The following is a 21781-nucleotide window of genomic DNA, read 5'->3' as shown; positions in this document are numbered from 1 at the left end:
AGCCCTTCAGGATCACCCAGTGCCACCCCAGCAGCACCAGCATCACCCAAACCATGTCCCCAAGGGCCACATCCAGACTCCTCCTGAACACTGCCAGAGACAGGGACTGCAAACCTCCCTGGGCAGCTCATTCCAAGGCCTCACCACTTTGACAGGGAAATTTTATTTCCTTAATCTCCACTGAGAACCAACATGGTGCAATTTGAGGCTGTTTTCTCTTGTCCTTTTGCTTGGGACACTCAGCACAGCCTGACCCCCCCAGCTGTCCCCTCCTGGCAGCAGCTGTGCAGAGCCACAAGGTTCCCCTGAGCCTCCTTTGCTCCAGGCTCAGCTCTTTCCCAGCTCCCTCAGCAGTTTTCCAGCCCCTTCCCAGCTCCGTTCCCTGCCCTGGACACTCTGCAGCCCCTCAATGTCCTTTTTTTTTTTTGTTTAAGTGAGAAAGTTTCTTCCTCTGGTGGGAGGGAATTATTATTCAGGGCAAAAACAACCTCAGCTGAAAGCACTTGCTGAAAACAACGGAGGAAACACAATTCCTACAGAATCCATCCTCCTGATTCCCTGCACAGCTGCTCTGGAAGTGTTTTTTCCCTAGGTTTTCCCCACCTGGGAAAGGTGTGGAAAAGAGGTGGGAGGCACTTTGTGAGGAGGGCAGGGTTGTCCCGGGGTGGTGGCCCTGCACAGGCGGAGCTGTCCAGCACCTCCAGCTCCTCAGGGCACGGCAGCAGCTCCAAGAGGGGACAGGAAAAATCCCAACCTTCTTCCCATTCCCCCGGCAAACCCTTCCTGCTCCACATCTGCCGCCAGCATCGCTTTGTGTTCGAGGCGCTCGGAGGGCACCGCGTGTCTGACATCATCCACAAATGCTGAGCACAAGTGGAGCTGGGACGGCGGAAACTCTGCTTTGAAAGATGCTTTTGGGAGGCTGCAGCCTTCAAATCTGGCTCCAACCCCTGCCCTGTGATACGCAGCCTTTGTTTTGCATAAATGTTTGTTTTAATGAGGTAGCGCGATGCAGATCATCCAAATGAAAAACATGTGATGCACCCTAGGCAAGAGAAAGGCAATAACTACACAGATTTTTGAGGAGGGCTAGTCATACCACAGGCTACCATTATAACTGAAAAAACAACAAGAATTTTAATATAGCTGTCTGGCCAAATATATTAATTTAAATTGAATGGCTTTTTCTGATATTATAGCTGTGAGGCACAATGTTCTACTGGCAGGCATCTTCAAAACCTTTTTTAGAAGATTTGCTTCAAATTATTTCTGTGCACCAGATCTTGATGGTATGTGCATTTGGGAGTGAGACCAAAGGGAAAAAAAAAAAGCTTTTGATTAAATCAATGACCTTTCCTGGAGGTTGAATGAAATGGAGATTGTAATACAAAAAGCTACCTCCTCCAACAGTGTTTTCTTCAAAACATTTACTCTAAACTCTCCTTCAGTTGCCCTAAGTTTTTCACCAATGTTTGTATCCTTGTGCCAGCACAGAAATATTTTTTCCTGTTAGCAAATGCTTCTAAATAAGTTTTATCATTTCCATGATTAATTCCCCAAATGATTTGCTGACCACCAATTTCCGTTCTTTGTCCGAGCATCCTGGTGTGTTTCTCCAAAACCTGGTAATGCTTGTTTCCCTCAGCTAATTGCATCTCTTGGCAGAGATTTTTGGTAGAGACATTTTCTTGTTTGGAGAACAAAAGTGTGGTCATTTCTTAATTATTTTCTGAATTGATTTCACTTGATAAAAACATAGCATCAATTTATCCTGGGCAACCTGCACCAGGGCTTTCCCACCCTCACAGGGAAGAGTTTCTTCCCAAAATCCCATCTAACCATGCTGCTTTCAGCTTAAAGCCATTCTCCAACTACTGATTCCCCAATGGCTAATTTCTGTGTTAATATCCAGACAGTTTCTGGTGAATTTGTCTACTTACCTGAATGTTTGTCTGATTTTCAACTCCACCATTGGTCACCAGATCTAGAGTGTTTGGAGTTTGTCTTCTAATTTGATTACTTGATGACTTGAAGTAATGCACTGGATTTCTTGAAGTTCAGAGTTTTGGAGGACTCTGTGCTCAGGTTCACCTGACAAAGTGGTATTCAGTCAAAGGCTGGACTTGATCTTGGAGATTTTTTTTCCCAGCCTTAATAATTCTGTGATTCTTTGTCCAAGCCTACACTGAATTTGAACATTTTCCAGAAAAATGTTCTAATTTATAAGCCTGGCTTAAGAAACAGGGATTTTTTTTTTAATCCATGCCCCCAGCTGTAATTCTTCCAGGGCCAGACCGGAGAGGTGCTGATGCCCCAGGTCCTGGTGTGGGAGACCACTTTTCTTCTGCTCCTGCTCACTTGGGTTTTCTTCCTCATTTTCTGGAAACTTTCTGTTTCTAACAATTAACATTTTATTAGCTCCCCACCTGAGGTTTTTGTTTCTTCCACTGATTTCTGCAATTCCATGTATTTCCACCTGCATCTGCCTACTGATCTTGGATTCAGGCAGTCGCCTAAGCACGTGCTTGACTTGGAGGATAAGCTTAAAATTCACCAAGTGCAATTGGGTTTGAGCATCTGCTTAGAGTGACATCTAAAATTAACTGTCCTTCCTGAACAAGGATGTTCTCCTGAGTCAGCCCTGCATGCACTGCCTCAGAATAGACCCTGGCTGTCCCTCGACTGTGTCAGACACGCCGGATGCTCTCAGAAGTGGTTAATCTGATGAAAGAATTCATCTCCGAGTCATAAAGAAACCACAAGTTTCCTTCACTTTCAGTCTGCTGCTTTGATATCGTTGGTCAGCAGTTCTCCTCAAGAACCATCCCCCAGTGAAGTCCCATCCCTAATGATCTGCTGAATGCAGCCTCATTTACCCACTGCAGAAAGATGTTCATCACCCTGCTGTGTCCTTTGCTCCTTCCTCGGATATTCTAAATATTTGGGGAAGGAGGCTCTTTCTGTGTCTTGCCCAGGGAATCACTGTGAGATTGAAGCCTGAAATAACACTGCTGTAAGAAGTGATTAGAGCATGAATTTATGTGTATCTTGTCCAAAAATTGCTTTAATGCATGAGATTAATTTTAATCTGTAGGTGTTCTAGTTTAAAAATGATTGAGTAACTTTAAACAAACAAACAAATAAATAAATAGTGTAGAAAAAAGGCACCCCACTCAATAAGAAAATTAACCAGAGAAAATCCCTCCAATGAACCTTCACCTGTAGCAGCTGAACATTTTGTTAAGAGCTCAACACATGAAAATCATTGTAGTTGAAGAGTCAATTGTTTTGAGCTCTTTTGTGCAGTATTTAAAATTAATAACATAGACTTCCACATATGATTTTGGATATTCATGGTGCACAGAGTTCTGTGGTTTGGTATAGGAAGCTTCAAAAAGCAATCTGTGTTTTTCAACCTTACTTGAACTAACTCATATCATCTTATTTGTTATCCAAATTTTGCTTTAAAGGGTGATTTCTGGAATGACAGCTAAGTGACATCAGCCTTGCTGCAACTTTTTTGCATTTTTTATATTTCTATTAGAAGCTCAAGCCAGAAAAATACCCCAATTCTTGGCAGTTGATTGGAGCCATTGACTCTGATTTTTGACTCTGCAATGATATGGTTCTGTGTCAAATGATGCATTCCAAATTCTTTCCTTGTGGAGAGAGCTGTGTGGCTGGCAGTGTCTCGATGGACTCGCTGGGATCCTTGTGATGTTGGCAGATGCTCAGCTTTGGTTCTGCACATGCTTGGCTTGAACAAAGCCTGCACAAACAGAACTTGGAGAGAAATGCACTGCTTTGTAACTTCATTCCCCTGTGTTGTTGATATTCCAATGGCAAACAAAGCTTCCCTGACCTCCAGACCTGGAGCTGCCGACGTGCAGGACTTGGGATAAATTTGGGATTGAAGGTTCCGATTTGGGAAGGTGTCTGACAAAGTGTGGTGAGGGATGGAGATGATCCCAGTGCTGAACCTGAGCATTCCTTGGCCACTGTGGGCAAAGAAGTGGAATTTCCCTCCTTGAAAACTTTGGGAATCATCCTCTTTCCTTCCCTGGGCTTCCCCAAGTGTCCTGAAAACCAAGTGTTGAAACCTCTTAAAAATCCCAGCTTGAGGGAACGTGTGGTGTTCTCAAAGCCTGCTGTTGTTTTTGTTCAGGCCAAAACTGCACAGCAAGTTTGTCCTGAGCTAACAAATGTCTTCAGCTGTCCCCAAAACCACGTTCTTTGGCAAATAACTGCATTTCCCGTAAGTAAATATGGTTTCACTGAGCTGTGATGGAAATGATGCATATGGTAAGAGGTCTTGGAAAGACTGGAACCTTGGAGGGGAAGGAGCTCTGTGTTTGAGTGCTCAGCTGTTAAACTACCTGGCCTTTCTAAATACCTGGGTTTAGTTGGCAAAATAGGTTTGCTGAGAAACTCCTGAGGTATTCCTGGCGCTATCAGTGCTGTCAGCAGCTCAGGTTGGAAGGTTGATCCACCTTGACTGTTTTTCAAGTGGCATTTTCCTATATTTGTGGTGAGAACATTATCAGTCTCATGTCTAAAAGAAGTCCATTGAGGACAATTTTCCCCATTGGGCAGGAAAGTTCAGGTTTTCTGAAAATTGCCCGCATTTTTCTCACCCACTGTGATTAAAACTCTGAATATTTGATAGCACTGATAAATCTCACAGGTGACTGACCCACACTGGACATACAAACCAATGGCTTCAATAATTTGTACCTGTGCTGTGTGAAAGAACATTCACAGACTTAGTTACAGCTACAATGAAACGTCTCATAAAAAGTGAAAATTAAAAAAAATAATGCCCCATGCCTGTGAAACCACATCCATAAATTTGTTCCTCATATTTTATGTAGTCTTCACTGAACTCAGAATGTAGCATTCAGTGGTGTAAAGATAAGGCAGCTGTGAGTCTTTGCAGGACTGGAGTTCACGTCTGTGGTGTTATTTTCAAACCCAAAATGAGGTCATTAAAAAGAAATCCAGCAGTTGCAGTCACTAAGTGACACATCACAGGTACCAGTAGTGTCCTTTGTTGAACCTAGGAAGTGAAAAGCTATGAAATATTAACGCTTAACTAAAACATAAATCTTGGTTACTTTAAAGTCTAAGGAAAATTTTTCTGCTTTTCCTTTCATGTTCTCTTTTTCGTTTTCCTTTTTTTTTAATGCCAGATCATTAAAAAAAAAAATTAACAGTGGCATGAATAACATTTCTTCCGCCCTTTCATCATAACCTATTTGCCAGTTATAAACCAAAATGTTTTTGGTTGGAAGGGACCTTAAATCCCATCCAGTGCCACCCCAGCCATGGCAGGGACACCTTCCACTGTCCCAGGCTGCTCCAAGCCCCAATGTCCAACCTGGCCTTGGACACTGCCAGGGATCCAGGGGCAGCCACAGCTTCTCTGGGCATTCCATCCCAGGGCCTCCCCACCCTGCCAGGGAACAATTCCTAATTCCCAAGATCCCATCTCTCCCTGCCCTCTGGCACTTTGCAGCCATTCCCTGTGTCCTGTCCCTGCAGCCCTTGGCAATTGTCTCTCTCCATGTTTCCTGCAGCTCCTTCAGGCCCCAAAAGGCCACAATGAGGTCACCCCAAAGCTTCTCCTCTCCAGGCTGAACAATCCCAGCTCTGCCAGCCTTTCCTCACATCTTGGTTGTTAAAATAGAATTGTGTGGGATGCTGATTACAACTTGATTGGTGGAAAGAGGATCTCCCCTCCATCAAGGCAGACACTCAGTTTAGGGACAGATCTGCCTGCAGGGACAGTCTGGGACAGGCTTTCCTCAGGGAGATCCTCTCCAGATTTCCACTTCTCCTTTTGGGGAAATGCAGCAGCACTTCAGATCCAAATGTTTTAACCAGGAGTCTCTTCTGTAGATCACTCACCATCCTGCTCTGTGGCTAATTCTAAAGTAAGATCACGTAATTCAAACTCAGATCCAGCCCAACACAGGAAGGGATCATTTGAACATCCAGATTTCAGCTGAAAGTAGAGATGCAAGCACAGACACACCATGAAGGTGTCTGCCATGAAGAGTTTGGCATCTTCTAGGGCCAGGCCCAAAACACTGATCCTGTCAGAGTAGGTGCCCCATTCTATGGAATAATTCTGCATACAGAATTTGATTCCTGTCCTACTGGATCCCAGCTAATTGTGAGTGGTTGTTGGGAAAGTCAGAGGCCACCAGGGTAATTCAACACACATGCTGTAGTGAGTTTTTCACACGTCTGGCAAGCTTCTTGCAGTAGGAGAAGGCTTTAGGGATTCTTTCCCCAGCCTTAAATCATGCATTAAATCCTATCAATTATTGGTTCCCTCCCTGTTTCCACTACTGCTCATTTTTTGTTATTGGGCAGCACTTTTTGTGCCTTGTAACTCGATCAACTCAGAGCTCTCCAAAACTCAGAATTTCCAGTTTGCTGAAAACTGTGATAATGTGTCATTTTGTTGAATTCTCAGTGGGTTGAAACTTTAGTCCCATTGGAGCAAAAGCAGTTTTACCATCCCTTTTGGTGGAAGCAGGACTTTGTTTTTATTTCTATCCATTGATTGCTTAATTCTATATTCTCATTCTGTATTTATTTCTTAAAACACTGTGTGACCTACAAAGTGCTTTAGGTATGGGTAAAAAGGTTGTGATGATCATGACAAATCCCAGCTCTCTAAAAGCTCTGGGTTAGAGTTAACTTGGCAATTAACTATGTTCAGGGGGTTTTTTCTTAATGATAAGCATTTTATACTCACAGTTTTTATCCATTAAAGTAAATGAGTAGTCCCCAGGAGAAAATACTTTGGTTTATCATTGCCAAGTCCTTTGATTTCACTGTAGTGCTTTAAAGATAATAATCTCATTTTCTAATATGCTGTTGGAAATGGCTTTTGCAAGACATACCGAGGTTTGGAAATATGGAAATCAAATCAGGTAGGACTTTACATGGAATTTCTTGTGTGTTGGGAATAGTTGGTATTTGACATCAGACCTTACAGATCCAAGGTGATCAAGATTTTTTATTTAATTTTGTATCTTATAAAACATGTAACTAAGCAGTGTTAGTTAACAGGATTTTTTAACTTTTTGGTTGTTTTTTTTCTCACTGGGTCTTAGAGAGAGACAGAAATATCAGACAGTTACAGAAATGTGTGAATTTTATCCTTTTTGGACCACACAGCCTAATCTTGGGAGTATTCCTAGAAGATGTAACATCTCACTTCCCAAGTGCTCAATTTCAGTTTTTTAATCTTACTGTAAAACAGAGAACTCCCCTTTGGTGGAGGACAGCTGTCTAAGTGGAAATAGGCTGATTGATACTGAGGAAAAATATTGCTGGGAAATCCAGGTTTTTTTGCTATTTTTCAAATATTAAACTCCACCTGAGTTCCTAATCAGCTTAAAGACATCTCCCAGTCCTGTGGATTTCTGTTTGTGCCTGAGTGGGGATGGAGTTACCCCTGAGTGTGGACATGCACCTCAAGGTGCTCAAAGGGTGGCAGATTTCAGTTTTTAAGAATGATCTGGATTAGCCCTGGTCTTTCGGGGTCACTGAGTTTCTAACACAGATATTCCACATCTGTTTCTTGTTCACAGCCACTAACAAAGAAGTACAATATCGAGAGAGTCCCAAACAGCAGAGTGTGAGAGACACTTTAATAGGTTCCATTCTTGATGAAAATCTTGAAGCAGCCTCACTAATTCAGGGTAGAAATCCAATATTCCAGACATATTTGCTGTGTGCAGTGGCCATCAATCTAGGGATGGGAGGACTTTGAAGGACAGTGTCCAATAACCACTTCAAACTATTGTGGAGTTCAGTTAAAATTATCTGAAACACTTGGAAGAAAGTGAGGAAAAATGTTGGCCTTTGCCCTCACAACTTTAAATTAGCATCACACATAAAACAAATATGTTTTCATATCAGTGGCAACTTTGAGCTGAAAGTTTCAGTGTACTTTAATTCATCAATTAATTAATTAACTCACACAGCAGCCCTTTGGCATTTAGTAGTACAAGTGTTGACATTTCAGAGGTGGGAAAATCAAGGAAGAATGGAAGGAAACTTTAGGTGAGATTCGTCTCATATAAGCAGAGTTGTCAAAAAATTGGAAGTAGCATAGATTCCCTTTGTTGGCAGTGGAGAGAGAGAAGCAATTTAAAGGTGAAATTCATCTCATCTTTTCCAAGCGGCAGTTGTGGGTGAGATTGAACAAAATGATGAAGATGGCTGTGTTGGGAATTGCAGAAATCTTGGAGAACTAGAGGAGTTCTGACACCTAGATTTAAAATCCTTGAAGGCTGATGAAGTGAATCTCAATTCCCTGTCTGCCAGCACTTCCCTGTTATGAAGCACATGAATTGACTGTTGAAAATAATTCCAGTGTCAATTAAACAGTGACTCTGTCAATGTAATTAATGGAAACAGAGCTTCCATTTCATTTCCCAGTTCTGTGGTATTTGTTTTATGTAGAAACTATAGTAGCTGGCCTCCAGAAAAGGTGGGCAAACATTGGTGTAGTCACCCAAAATATTTTGTCTGGTAGAAACTTAAATAGCTTGGGTCACAGATAAGAGTTGGTAAATGAAGTACTTTGACTTTCACTTTGAAAACTTCCATCATTTCTTTTCTGCAAAGCTTTTTACTTGGGAAAACATCCCATTCTTGACTGCTATTGTTCCATGAAGTAATGGTCAAAAAAAAAAAGTGTCCCCAAATCAAGCTCTCTGCCAAGTTTTCACCTCTGCCAGTGAGTGGATTTGTTGTGAGAGGTAGGAAGGTGAGGATAGGGGAAAAGTCATGAAGAGATTAATTGGCCAAACGGTTTGGAGCAGCTGAAGGCAAGGAAAAGTGGGAATGCACTAAGGATAACCAGCCCTGAGGGCAGAACTGATGGTGATGCCAGGACAGCAGGAAAAAATCCTTTCTCTGCCTCTGTTGAAGTATTCTCTTCACTGCAAGGCATCACTGCTGACCTGGGAAAGAGCTGGAGGATGCTCCTTTCCAGGGGCAGGGAGCACCATCTAGTGACCACAGGGCTGCCCACAGGGCACTGCCGGGAACGGGAGAGGGATCAGGACACTTCCCTGCTGCTCCTCTGGGCTGCAAGGCTGGCAGGGAGGGAAATGAGAGGTGGAAAAAGCTGGAGGAGAGGATGCTTTTTGTGGGATGCGAGTTGCGTTGTCCCCGTGATCAGGCATTGATTATTACTTTAATTAGGTGGCTTTATGGGCTGCTGGCTTCCATGTTATTTGGATTTTGGGGAAAGCAAGTATCCCACTCCAATGGCAGTGCCTTCCTGCTGGAGCTGAGCTCCACATTTCCAGCCATGGGGCAGTGGGAGTGAGCCCATCCCAGACCTGGAGCTCCTTTTTCCCAGTATGGAGTTTGTCCAGTGTCCTCAGAGCTGCTGCAGCATCAGAGCCACTCAGGCATGGGAGAAAGAGATCCCTCAGCAGCCCCAAAGGCACATTCCCAGGGTCAGGGGACCAGGGGGTTTGGGGAGTTGAGCCATCATCCCTGAGGTGCTGATCCTGCAGCCCCTCTGGAATTCCATTCTCTCCTGAGCACATCTGTTTGTGCCACTGCTGAAAGCCTGAATATGAGACCTTTCTTTGTGGTGAGGGGAGAGCTTGCCCCTCTGTCAGCAGATTTATTGATATTTTCTTCAGAGCTGGTGGAAAACTGGGAATTAAAGGGAAACAGTCCAGCTGCAGGGCTTGGTAGGAGTGTACTTTACCTTCACACCAAACTGGGTGTGTCCAAACTGATGTTTGGAGCTGCATTTAAGCAAAATGATGCAAAATTTTTTTGAGAGGATTAAGACCTTTATAAATGTGTCTTCATGTGCAATTAATTTGGCTGGACTTCTTAAAATCTGCTTCCAAAACCTGCAGTGCAAATTCTTTTATTGTGCTCTAGTTTTTTGTCTTTTTATTCGTAGCCTGGTTCTATCTAGAGGACAACCTTCTTTTTACCTGGAAGGTTGGCAAGAGGACCAAAACTCACTTCTTCTCTCTGTTGACTTTTCTTTTAGTGCCCTCACCTGCAGACACAAAGGTGCATTTGTCTCCAGTTTACCAATTATTTACCCAGAAATTTTGTACAGTTCAAGGGATGAAGGTCACATTATTACCATAGCAGAGTGTGCCTCTGATTTCTTGGTCAGCCCAGACTGAGAGCAGAGTTCTTGGTTTACCTCCCAGACAGCACGAGGGATTACAGATCTGTTTACACAGGAAACATTGCAATGTATTTCCTACATATTTGGTAGAATCTTGGAATTGTTCAAGTTGGAAGTGATCTTAAAGATCTTCTAATTCCACCCCAGCCATGGCAGGGACACCTTCCACTGTCCCAGGCTGCTCCAACCCCAATGTCCAACCTGGCCTTGGACACTGCCAGGGATCCAGGGGCAGCCACAGCTTCTCTGGGAATTCCATCCCAGGGCCTCCCCAGGTTCCTCCCAGGGAACAATTTTTTCCTAATATCCAGTCTAAACCTAAACTCAGTTTGAAGCCATTTCCCCTTGTCCTGTCATTCCATGCCTGTGTGACAAGTCCCTCTCACCTGAGCACACATAAAACACATTTTAGGTGTGTGAGTGAGTACATACATGCTGAGCATATTTCTAGAAAGAATTTCTACATCTTAGAAAGGATGCAAGAAGCAAAACAACTGCTTTTTATTTGTAATTTCATTTTCCTTCTTGAGGACCCAATCTAATCACTTCTTTTTCATGGTCAAACCAAATCTTTAGGTCTGTGCAGGGCCCTGTGTAAGCATTCTCAGATCAGCATAGATCAGATCCTTCATCTCCAGTTTGAAAAGATCTTCTCTAAAGAGGGAACTCTTGAGTCCTAAAGGTAGAAAGCACTTCAAGCAGACTTTAAGGGTGCTCAGGAAAGAGTTTAAGCACAGCTGTGGTTCTAAAGCATGTGCAACTGCCCTGTTTTGATCAAGACATTTAAGCATATGTTCAGTGTTAACACATGCTGTGGAATTTTGCTGCTCCGTAGTTTCCAGATGCAGGCTGAAGGTAGGAAAATATTCCAGCAGAAAGGAGTCAGGAGAAATTAGGCTGACAAGCTTAAGATAGAAATTAGAGGGGAGCATTAGGTGACTTGTGAGGGTTTTTGCTACTTTCTTTTGTGTTTTTATTCTGTTTATTGTCCAAGCTTTTCAAACTCACAGAGCATTATTTCAGACAATAACACGGAGTCACCTAACATAACAAAAACATTTCTTCTTTCTATTTAGCCTTAAAAAAAATCAGAAAAGAGAAAAATAGTAGAAGTGTTTGTACTCTTTTGCAACTGGATGATGGTGATTTGATAACCCAGTATTTTCCTTGCCTCACAATACCAAAGCTCTGCTTGCAATCGGATCGGCATCAGCGTAAGCACTCAGAAATCTGCCTGTGGGTATTAGTTTGAAAGTCAAATAAACTTCATTGGATTCTTTGGCACAGAATGTGTGCCAGTTTCAAATGGCAAAATCCTTACCGGGCTGTGGGCTCTGTAAAACTTATATAATAATAATAGAGCTCAGCAGTGCCTTATGCTTCCAAAATCCCTGTGTAAACCAAGAGGAGGTTTGTGTATATGGAGGTGGATGGAGAGGAATCATTACTAAAACCTGCTTGTGAATGAATTTGTTAGATCCTCTCCACTGGGGAGCTGGAACTGATACTTGCAACCTCTCAATATATTGGAGGAAAAACCAAAATATCAGGGGCTTAAGTGGAGTGGAAGTCACCCAACTGAAACATTACACAATGCTTTGAAATTTCAAGAGAAAGGTTCTAATCTTTTGGTTGTCTTGCTCATTGTTTGGAGATGAAAAGGGAGGAAATCAACATCCCCATGAAATACAATTACTGTAAATTGCTTTCTTTTCATACTGTTCATAATGAAAATAGGAAAGTTACCTCCTCTGCAGGAGCACTGTGATTTGGTGGATGTAGACTGCAAGGAGACATTCAGCAGTGCAATGCTGGATTTCTATATGAACCAACTAATGGAGGATATAAAATATTGTCTGATTATTGTTTGATCAGCACTGCTGATTCCAGATTGCTCTGAAGTGACCAAAAATCATCTTTACAGTGGGAGAAACCAGAGCTCCTTAAAGTGAGCTATAAAACTGAGCTGATCTTGTGCAGGGAGTTAATCCTGTGTCCCAAAGACTGGATTTGACAATCTCGGAATTCTTTGGGATCTTAGTGATTCTCTGTGTGTCTCTGTTGCATTCAGAGATTTCCAGCTGTGTGGAACACCTGGAAATGAGAATTTCCTGGGAGCTGGCAGGTGGCAGAGCCATTCCCATGAGCAGGGGAGGGTGGATAAGCTTTTGCTGTGCTCTGCTTTGGGGGAAATGGAGTAAAACCTGCAGGACAAATCCTGAGGAGCTCTGTGTACATTTCCAGAAAAGTGCATTTCACCTTTTTGGGTCAGGATAGGGGGGGAAAGCAAACTGGGACTTTCTTCTGTCTTTGTGTTGAAAAAATGTGTGTTGAATGCCACCAGCTACAGAACAAAGCTCCCATTTCCTTTTTTTTTCCCTAAGGAGCAGGAGAAGGCAGGGTTGGGAGAGGGTGAGGTCACTTGATTCCACTAAATAATGCTGCAACGAGTCATTCACTATTTCTTGTTCTTTTTATCGTACCAGAGTCTCTGGTCAGAGGGCAGGACCTTACTACAGCTGGAATTATCTTCCCAGTGCTGCAGCTTCCAGGCAACCTGTCCGTGGTTGGGAGTAGTGAGAAATCATAAACCTGTTAGAGTAGCACCAGCTTTTTAAAATAGTTTTTAAAAAGATGAATAAATTCTGTCATGGTTTAATTTTTCCTTCCATTTTTAATGGTTCTATTTTCAAGCTTTTGTCTTTCTCCAGGCTGAGAGCTCAGAATCTCTTGATAGCAGGAATTTTGCTTTGTATGAAAATACAAAATTTTGTGAGGCTCCTAAGTATGAAAGGGTTGTGCCAGCACTGGATCCTGAGTGGAAAACCCTTGCTGGTACTCTAAAAGCACTTTGCCTTTCTTACATAATTTTTTTTTAAGTTCAGGTCTCTTATACAAAGGTCTGGGACAGGGACAATGTTTGCACAGCTAGGAGATCTGGGGTGCCCCATGACTGCCAAGTGCTGCAAAAGGACAAATAAAAATATGACACTGAATAAAAAATGGCCATCACACTCTAACCAGGAAGGGAATTGCCAGTGAAACCATCTTATTTCCATGCATGGATAGAGCTGTGAATTAAGGGAAGAACATGGAAGATTTAAGACTGTTTGTGGCATTCAGGCATCTGCTTTTGAAGTTTTGTCTTTTTGTGACTTCCTCTCCTCAGTAAGAAAGAGACATCAAAAAGAAATTATTGTCTCCAACCTATTTGCTTCTTCTCTAAGAAAAAAAAAAAAGTGCTAAATCAGATAGGCTGGAAAGTGTCAATAGCTCAGGAATGCAGGAATGAGGTTAATGGACAAATATAGACATGGTGTAAGCAGGGCCAGACTTCATTAACATATTTGGAGTTACACCCATTTATACCCAGCCTGGCTTTGGCCCTGGATCAGCAATTCCCCAGTGAGCAGCCTGCATCAAACACTGCTGAATTTGGCCCATTTCATCTGACATCTGCATCCTGCCTCGAAGTGGCCTGTCACACTTACTGCACATCAGATCACACCTGCCCAGCCGGCCACGGGCAATTGACTTTTTTGTTTAAAAAAAAAAAAAATTAAAAAAAAAAAATTAGCCACATATCATCAAGAAAAACAACATTGTTTTAGGACTCTTATCTCTTCACTCCCAAATATCCTGTTTCTTCGAGCTGCGGTGGCCAGGACCAATAGAAACCTCTTCCTGCCATTGGCTGACTTCATTTCCCAGAGTTAGCACAATCTCATCCGCTCTAAACAACCTCATCAAAACTTCTTTCTGGTCAGAGCGAAGCAATAATTATTATTAGCAATTATTAGCGATCAATAATCTTGATCACATTATGGCAAGCACTATTAAGGTAAGGAGGGGGTACCTTTTCTCGTTGGAATTTTTTTTGCAGCGGCGTGTTCTTTGGTTTCCTTTATCAACCTAGATAAGTTAGAATTGGGCAACACCCCCACTGCCACAATAGAGGACAACAAGATTTCCTTTGTACTGCCTAGTAAATTTCCTTTTTCCTACTCCAACCATCCGCAAGGCTTAAAAACTTCAAACTCGGAAAAAAAATTGGGTTTTTTAAATTCACTGTTCAGTGGTGTGGATTGCATAGGCGAAGCCCTTTTGTGAGAGCTTCAGAAATTTCTTGTAGGTATCCCTCGGACAACTTGGATGTGTTTGTGGACTGCCATGAGGGGAGAGGGTGTGCTCTGGAAGGAGAAACCTGAGTTCCTAAGAGCGCTAAAACTTTTGGATACTTTGAAATGTTTCTCTTGCGGATGGGGACACAAATTTTAGCGAGCGGGAAGGAGAGGCACCAGCTCTTGTTTCTCTCTCTCATGCAGGTGTTAATTATGTGCTTTTCTAGAAACTCTTCTCCTTAAACTCGGGACCTTTCTGAATGGTATTTTAATGGTGGCGGGAAGATCTCACGGGTGTGTTCTTTTTTTTGTTTTAATTTTTTTTTTGGACAATAAAAATCTCTTCTTGGTGCATAACATGATCTCGGTGCATGGTTTGTTGGTTTGGGGTTTTTTTTTTTAAGAATGGCTTTGCTGAGTTTTTTTGGGCTGTGTCACTTAGAAAGTTGAATAAATCTGTCTGTCTGTCTAGTTTTTGTTTCTCTGGACAGCAGTTGCCAATAGAGCAATAACGGTGATTAATTGCAGAATGTAACGGTAATTAAGTGCTTTGTGATAGTGAAACTAATTTTACATAAAGAGCACGGGCAGGGAGGGCTCTGTGGTGTTGTATGATCAGATTTGGGATCAAGGTATTATCAGAGTCAGGACTGAGGTATTTGTGTTCTTCGTGGCATTGTCTGTTTCTGTACTTTTCTAATTATGTCAGAGATTTAATCAGAGATATGGAATAGCCTGGCTGCTGGATAAGCAGGGCTGCAATTTGATTTTTCAGTAAATTCTGCTCCAGTGTTTACATTTTAGAGATTATTTGATGCATTTTGCTACGGTTTTGGGAATCTGACAGTCTTGCCTGAGGGCAGGGTGATTAAAAAGTCTAATGAACGTTTTCTTTTCGTAATCACTGATGTTTTCATGGGGCTGTCAATAGAGACATAGATCTGAATCTCCTCTGCATTGCTGGCCAGCATCTATTAAATGCTAAGTAGCTCCTGAAACTGAACTCCCTTTGGTTTTTCTGTGCGTTTCAGAGCACACAGAACATGACAGGTACTTTATGAAAATCTTGAGGTTTAGGGAGTTGAGTTTTGGCTAAAATAATGGCTTTGTGTTGAGGTGTTAATGCTGGGTTTGCGCCTATTAATCAGAATATTGATGTGAAATTTATTTCCAAAAATAATGGCACCTCGAGATTGGATGCTGTTTGCATTTTAGGTGACTCTCATTGTTTATATTCTTTATGCTTCATATTGGCTGAATTTTATTAGGATAAAAGATCATTAAATGGTATCTCATTGTCAGTATTTAACCTGCACCTTACACTTTGGGAGCTGTTTTATACAGCCTGGTAACGGACTGTCACTCAGCAAAGTGGAAAAATGTACATTTCTCTCTCCTCATCTGAAGCAGGAAACTTGCAGGAGGTCTCAGGCAACCCAAAATGTTGAGGATTTTGCTGCCCTGGGTGCTGGGAAAGCCTTACGTGCTGCAGCAAGAATTAGAATTATATTTATGCAAGTGCAAAATGTGAAATGACTGCAAAGAAATGACAGGTGCTTTGTACTCGAGGTGCAGGAAATGTGCTCTGACATGAGGCTGAGACAGTCCCAAGATTTTTCAATTCCTCTTCTGTAGGGAGTGGATAAAGAAGTCTTTTAACTGAAGGGTTTCTGAAGTAAAGAAATGCTGTTTGAAGGCCAGGCAGGTGTTTGTTTAGCTTTTGCTAAACAGTTTTATATATATATATATATATGTATGTGTACACACACATATATTCAATAATATAAATACATATATATTTAATGTAATTAATTGTGTTGTTTGCTGGCAGTGGGTAGCCCAGCTATCCCAGTGTGGCTGAGGAACATGGAAAACCTTCTTTGGGATCTCTGGGAATTCACTCTATTCTTTAGGGAAGCTGCGGAGTCATTAAATTTCAGAATTAGGATGTGAATGGTTCTGTATTTGTTCATAACTGGGCAGACACCTCTCAGAACCTACATATGTGCCAAGGTGGCCTTGCAGAGTTTCTGATTTATCCTTTCCCTCTCACCAAGATGCAGGCAGACCCTTGGGACAACTGGAGATCAGGAGGAATTAGGCTGCTTTCACTGGGGCTCATTGGTGTCCCTGAAAGCAAACACTGGTGTGAGTTTTTGGGTGCTGGGGTTGATGTCTGAGTGTGGTTTTCCCAGGGGATCACTCAGACAAACCCTGGTATGAGGTTTTGGGTGCCAAGGTTGATGTCCTGAGTGTGGTTTTCCTTGAGGTCACTCAGACAAACACTGGTGTGAGTTTCTGGGGGCCAAGGTTGATGTCTGAGTGGCTTTCCCAGGGGATCATTCAGGCAAACACTGGTGAGTTTTTGGGTGTTGGAGTTGATGTTCTGAGCATGGTTTTCCCAGGGAATCACTCCCTCCTCATCCTGTGCTCTCCTCCTGCTGCTCCCCGTTCCTTTTTTCCCTGTAAGGGGAAAACACCACGGTGGGAGGTTTCTCCTAAGGAGGAGGAAGATGATGATGATGATGATGATGATGATGAGGAGGAGGCAGCAGTGCCTTTTTCCCAGTCTCTGGCAGGGATAGACAGTATTAATCCTGACTTTCCCACTGGACTATCCTTGCCCAGGCCAGGGATCTTTCCCTTGGATGGGGAGAGCTCAGCGCAAGAGACTCTGAAGAGGAGGCTAGTGCAAGAAGTTGTCTCCCCAGCCAGGATTTTGGGTTGGCATTTCATATTCCAGTACTTGGTGCACACTCAGCTGGACTCTCTGTTATGTTTTTTGGCATTTTGAAGGATAAAATGTGGTTTTTCAAGTGGAAAAAGTCTCCTAAGAGTCAGGGTTTCAGTGCTGACAGGTTTCCCTCTGGCACAGGTGGTATCTGACTGTTCTGCAGAGCACTGAAGCTGAGCACTATAAAATAAATACAATTATTTATATTTATTAGTCACACTAATTATTGCAAATGCAATTTTTAGAATGTATCTGAATTAGGCATCAGCCTTTTTTGTGTGTGTTTTCGTTTGGTTACTTTAATAGAATGGAGCAAAAATTATTTTAGCGTTACCTTGGGATGAAGTAAAAATAGTTATCCTGGAGGTTATTTTGGTATTTTTTCCCATTATCCCACAGTGGAAGAAAGAACATTAAATAGAAAAGTACAACTAGAATTCTAATTCCTTGCCACGTTCAAGCCTTGCTGTATTTCTGTCTTTGCCTGCCAGTGCCATTGTGCTTATTTTTAGAAAAAATTCTTTAGTAAGTTGACTTTATAATAACTTACTGATTATACTTGTGGATATTTCTTTAACTTCCACCTAAATATGCTCATGTCCACTTCTTATTACTATTTGCTGAAGTGATGTTCATGTGGAATCTACGATTTCTATGAGGAAAGGTCTTACATATTTGATAAAGGACAGGAGAATCTTTGTGGTTTCTGAGGCTTGAGGGTATGGATGCACTGATTAAAGCAGAATATAGTGGCAAGATTCATTTTTTTGAGGTATATTATTCTATGCTTGTCTCTATAGCATTACTTTTCTCTCACTTTCTTTTAGAAGCTCTAAGTAGTCACTCCAATACTTCTGAAGCCAAGGAAAGCTGGAGACAGTTAAATAAATCTGTTCCTGGCGTATGGAAATGTTTAAGGCTTTGTTTAGAGAATTGCATCTGCACTGAATCCAGCAGAGCTGCTGCAGTAATTTGTACTTTTGTTCCTTGCATTAGAACAATTATAAAGATTATTATCTTTTTTTTTCCCCCTCATCTCAGTTGGCAGATGATGCAGTGCCATATTTAAATTAAAGCCTGCAAATGCTTGCAGTGGCTTTGGTGATGTGACACATTTAAAGCTGAGCACACACCTGAGTGCTCTGGTGAACCAGAGGAAAAAACCAGAAACAAAGCCTTAAAGCACTTCCCCTGATCCTACACTCCTTAATCCAAACTTCCCACCAATTTCATGAAGATTTTGTTCCAATGAAGGCAGTAGAATCAGAGCTGTAATTATTTCCAGGTAAAGCAGCATTTCTGACTCAAATACAAATGTGCCATTTCAAGGCAGAAATGAGCAGAAGATATTCTGGGGAGGGGGGAGGATTTTTGTGTTTTTTTCTTTTGCTTTTAATCAGCAGTCATTTAACTCAATTTAGTTTGTTTCTTAATATGCTAGAGTGAAGTGAAATATAAGGATTTTACTTTCTAGAATTAAGTCCCCAGGCAAGGAACAACAGCTGGAAAATGCATATGTTTGACTGTCTGAGCTTGTTGGTTTGTTTGTTTTTTCTGAACAAGAACTACATTATCCCTTAACAAAATGTTTTTCAGCAAGTTCCCTGTGTTACAAAAGGCCTTTCAGAAATAATGTTCAAAGAAACAAGTGCTCTTGGAGAATGACTTGGTGAAAGATAAATCCAGAAGTAGTTTTGCAAAATATGAATGCCAAAAAATAGATATTTATTTTCCAAGTGATGGTTTACAATTCAGTGAAAATACATAATGCTGTTTACTCAGGAAAAAGTAGCCTTTATCGTGCAAGTTCCTAAATCAAGCCAAGAGAATCACTTAAAAAAATCAGGAAAATAAAAAAAAAAGAAAATTTGGCTTTGTATCACTTGTATTATTAATTTTAGCAAAGTAAGGGTGATACAGTAGAAAATATCACAGTGCTAAACCTTGTCGAGGTAACCAATTCATTGACTGCAGTGTGATTTTTATCCAATCCATCTTTGAAAAATTAATTTGTTTTGATAGGCAATTATACAGCCATCCTGCTGTCCTTAATGTATATTTGTGTATTACAGAAGAAATTTTTGTGTTGAAAACATCAGCAAAGATGGAAAATCTTTGAAGAACTTATGTGAAAAAGGCATCATTCCTTTCCTTAGAGAATGGATGTGTCTGTGTGGTTGGAGGGATTGTTTTAAATGTTGTAACCAAACCTGCCTGAGGTTGGATAAGGTTGTGTCCATCAATTTATTCCTGCTCCCTTAGAAGGACTGTATAATCCTGTAAATAATTTCTAACAATGAACAGAGAGGGAGAAGTGTCAGGAAATCTAGTGAGATTCAGGTTGCAAAAGTTACCTTTCTCCTTTTAATGCATCCTTAGGCACTGGGTTACCAATTCTTACTATGCACAGAGTCATCCTTTTAGAAAGACTGGACATTTCTTCCAGGAAAGGGATATTAGTGGTTTATAAAAGATATTCATGATGGTTTTTAATAACTACCGTGTGTGAACGAGTGATTAGCACTTCTGGTAATTATCATTATCAAGTCTGTTTCAAAGTGAAATGAATAAACTGACAATTACTGTCATAATAATGTCATTGAACATTTAAAGTTAAAAAAGAATGATGAGTAATAGTGACTTTTTTTTTCTGAAGGCTAGGCTGAAGGACTCACAGTGGACAAGGGAAATGGTCTTTTGGGAATAGTGAGTGGAAGGAATGCCTAGGATGTGATGTGTTCTCCTTGCACTGCATGTTTATTCGCAGTGTGTATCTCCAGCCATGGGTGGGAAGTGGTGTCACCAGGCTGGCGTGACCTTGTCACCCTGGGAGAGGAGCTGACTTGCTTAGTCAAAGGTGTGTGCTGCCAACAGATGACAGGGACTGGCTTTATGCAAAAACCTGCAGGAAGGGGTGGTTCCCTATTTTCGGGAAGTGGCAGCACTCTTTAAAGCTACCTGCCCGATTTAACAGGGACGAGAGAGTGACACGCAGCACACAGTGCCACAAGGGGAGAAAAAAGCCCCGGGAGACTGGAAATGCTTTGTTTGACAAATCCCTCATTACAACCAGCACGTTAGTTCTACGTGGAAGGTTTTGCATAACTGCAGTTGTTTTTTTAAAGCTCATTCTTCAGAGCTGAAAAACATCCTTTTTTTAGACTCTCTGTTTATTACCTTGATAAACAGCAAAATGCTGCCACAGCAATTACCTTGATGATAAAGGGTCTGTAGACAGATACTTCCTGCGTTCATTTCCTACCCAGATAAGCTGCCAAAATCAGGGACTACCAATACAGGAAATGCTTTCAAAAGGAACTTCCTATCTGTTAATATCTAATTCACTGAGAAGATCTAAGCCCTTCTTATTTGGTAGAAAGGTAATGCTCTACCTGTTACTATTTAAACACTCAAGCCCCAGTAAAATGCATCTGTTGATGAAATAAATTTTAAACCAATGCTGTTACCCTGGAGTATGAAATATCAGAGTTTTTCTCTGCACCTGTAGGAGAAGTGCCCTTGCTTTTTACAATGTTGGAAATCAGGATGCTTCAAAATCCACTGTCAGTCTGGCAGATGAAAAACAAGCATACTCCCTCCAGCTCCTTGTGCCTGAATCCTTTCCTTATTTCTGTACATCTCCAAGTAAAACATACATTTCACTAGCACTTGAAGTGGACTTCTCCAATAAATAGTTCAGGGCGTGTTCTGGAGATCTTGGAGATTCATGGCCATTATTTTGCAATCCACAGTGCTCTACATGTTCAACCAAAGTGGTGGAAACAGAAATTTTGCCTCACTGTGCTGGGAAATAAAACCATGACTAACCTGTGTGTTTGAACCTCTGCTAGGAAAAAGAGAAACTCAGAGCAAAGGCAAAGGAAATAAAGACAGAAACCTCCATTGCTAATCATAACTTCAGGGTAATTAGTTTCAGGCATGTGAATAGGATGAATGAGGATTTATAGAACCTGGGGTGAAATTGGCCAAAATTAAGTCAAAAGTATGGCTTAACTGGGACCAGGCTTTCACCCAAGTAATTCAGGAGCTCAGCCCAAATTTTCTGTGTTGTTTTGCCAGTGATTCCCCTGGAGTCATTCCAGGTTTCTGCCACTATAACTGAGATTGGTATCTTGGCCTTTCCCCATGGAATTGAGTAGTCCTTTGCTGTTGTGGCTTCATATGTCTCCCACCTTTTCATGTGGGATGAGCAGTCCCACGTTCAGTTATCTCCTCAGACTGCTCAATTCATGTTGTGGTCTTTATCTGGGACCTGAGAATCTGGTTGGATTCTGGCTGGGAATCCAACCAGAGGATTCCCAGTGAGGCTGGGAATCTGAGGTTGGATTTACAGGTTGGGAATCTGAGGTTGGATTTACAGGATGGGAATCTGAGGTTGGATTTACAGGTTGGGAATCTGAGGTTGGAATTACAGGTTGGGAATCTGAGGATGGATTTACAGGTTGGGAATCTGAGGATGGATTTACAGGTTGGGAATCTGAGGATGGATTTACAGGCTGGGAATCTGAGGCTGCATTCCCAGGCCCTTCCACAGACCACGGTGAACACATCCCTTGGAGATCCTTTGGCTGTTGGACAGGAGGGCTATTCCTGTGGGCACCTGACCCAAAACCCCTGAGACTGCAGAGAGCTCTGGAAGTTGGTCACGACAAGTGGCTTTCCCAAGGCCATGGGTGAGGATGCTCTATGAAGTTGTCCCTTGGCTCTGGG

General features: G+C 41.9%; 1 protein-coding gene across 5 annotated transcripts in view; it reads left to right on the top strand.

Moving 5' to 3' along the window:
* The window catches only part of ERG (ETS transcription factor ERG), a 133792-nt gene that overhangs the window by 60674 nt on the left and 51337 nt on the right, over positions 1–21781 (top strand). Inside the window, exon 1 of one of the 5 annotated variants that reach the window (XM_085081426.1) lies at positions 13617–14036. The exons of the other annotated variants lie outside the window; for them this stretch is intronic. Coding sequence (XP_084937552.1) covers positions 14019–14036 — 18 coding nt within the window. The 5' untranslated portion in view covers positions 13617–14018. Of the gene's footprint in view, positions 1–13616; positions 14037–21781 lie in introns of those variants that run through there. 5 annotated transcript variants of the gene reach the window in all.

This window comes from Lichenostomus cassidix, chromosome 1, assembly GCF_008360975.1.
Source record: "Lichenostomus cassidix isolate B80296 chromosome 1, HeHo_3.0, whole genome shotgun sequence".
NCBI lineage: Eukaryota > Metazoa > Chordata > Aves > Passeriformes > Meliphagidae > Lichenostomus > Lichenostomus cassidix.
Note: the sequence above shows the minus strand (reverse complement) of the source record. Positions and strands in the feature narration are given on the sequence as shown.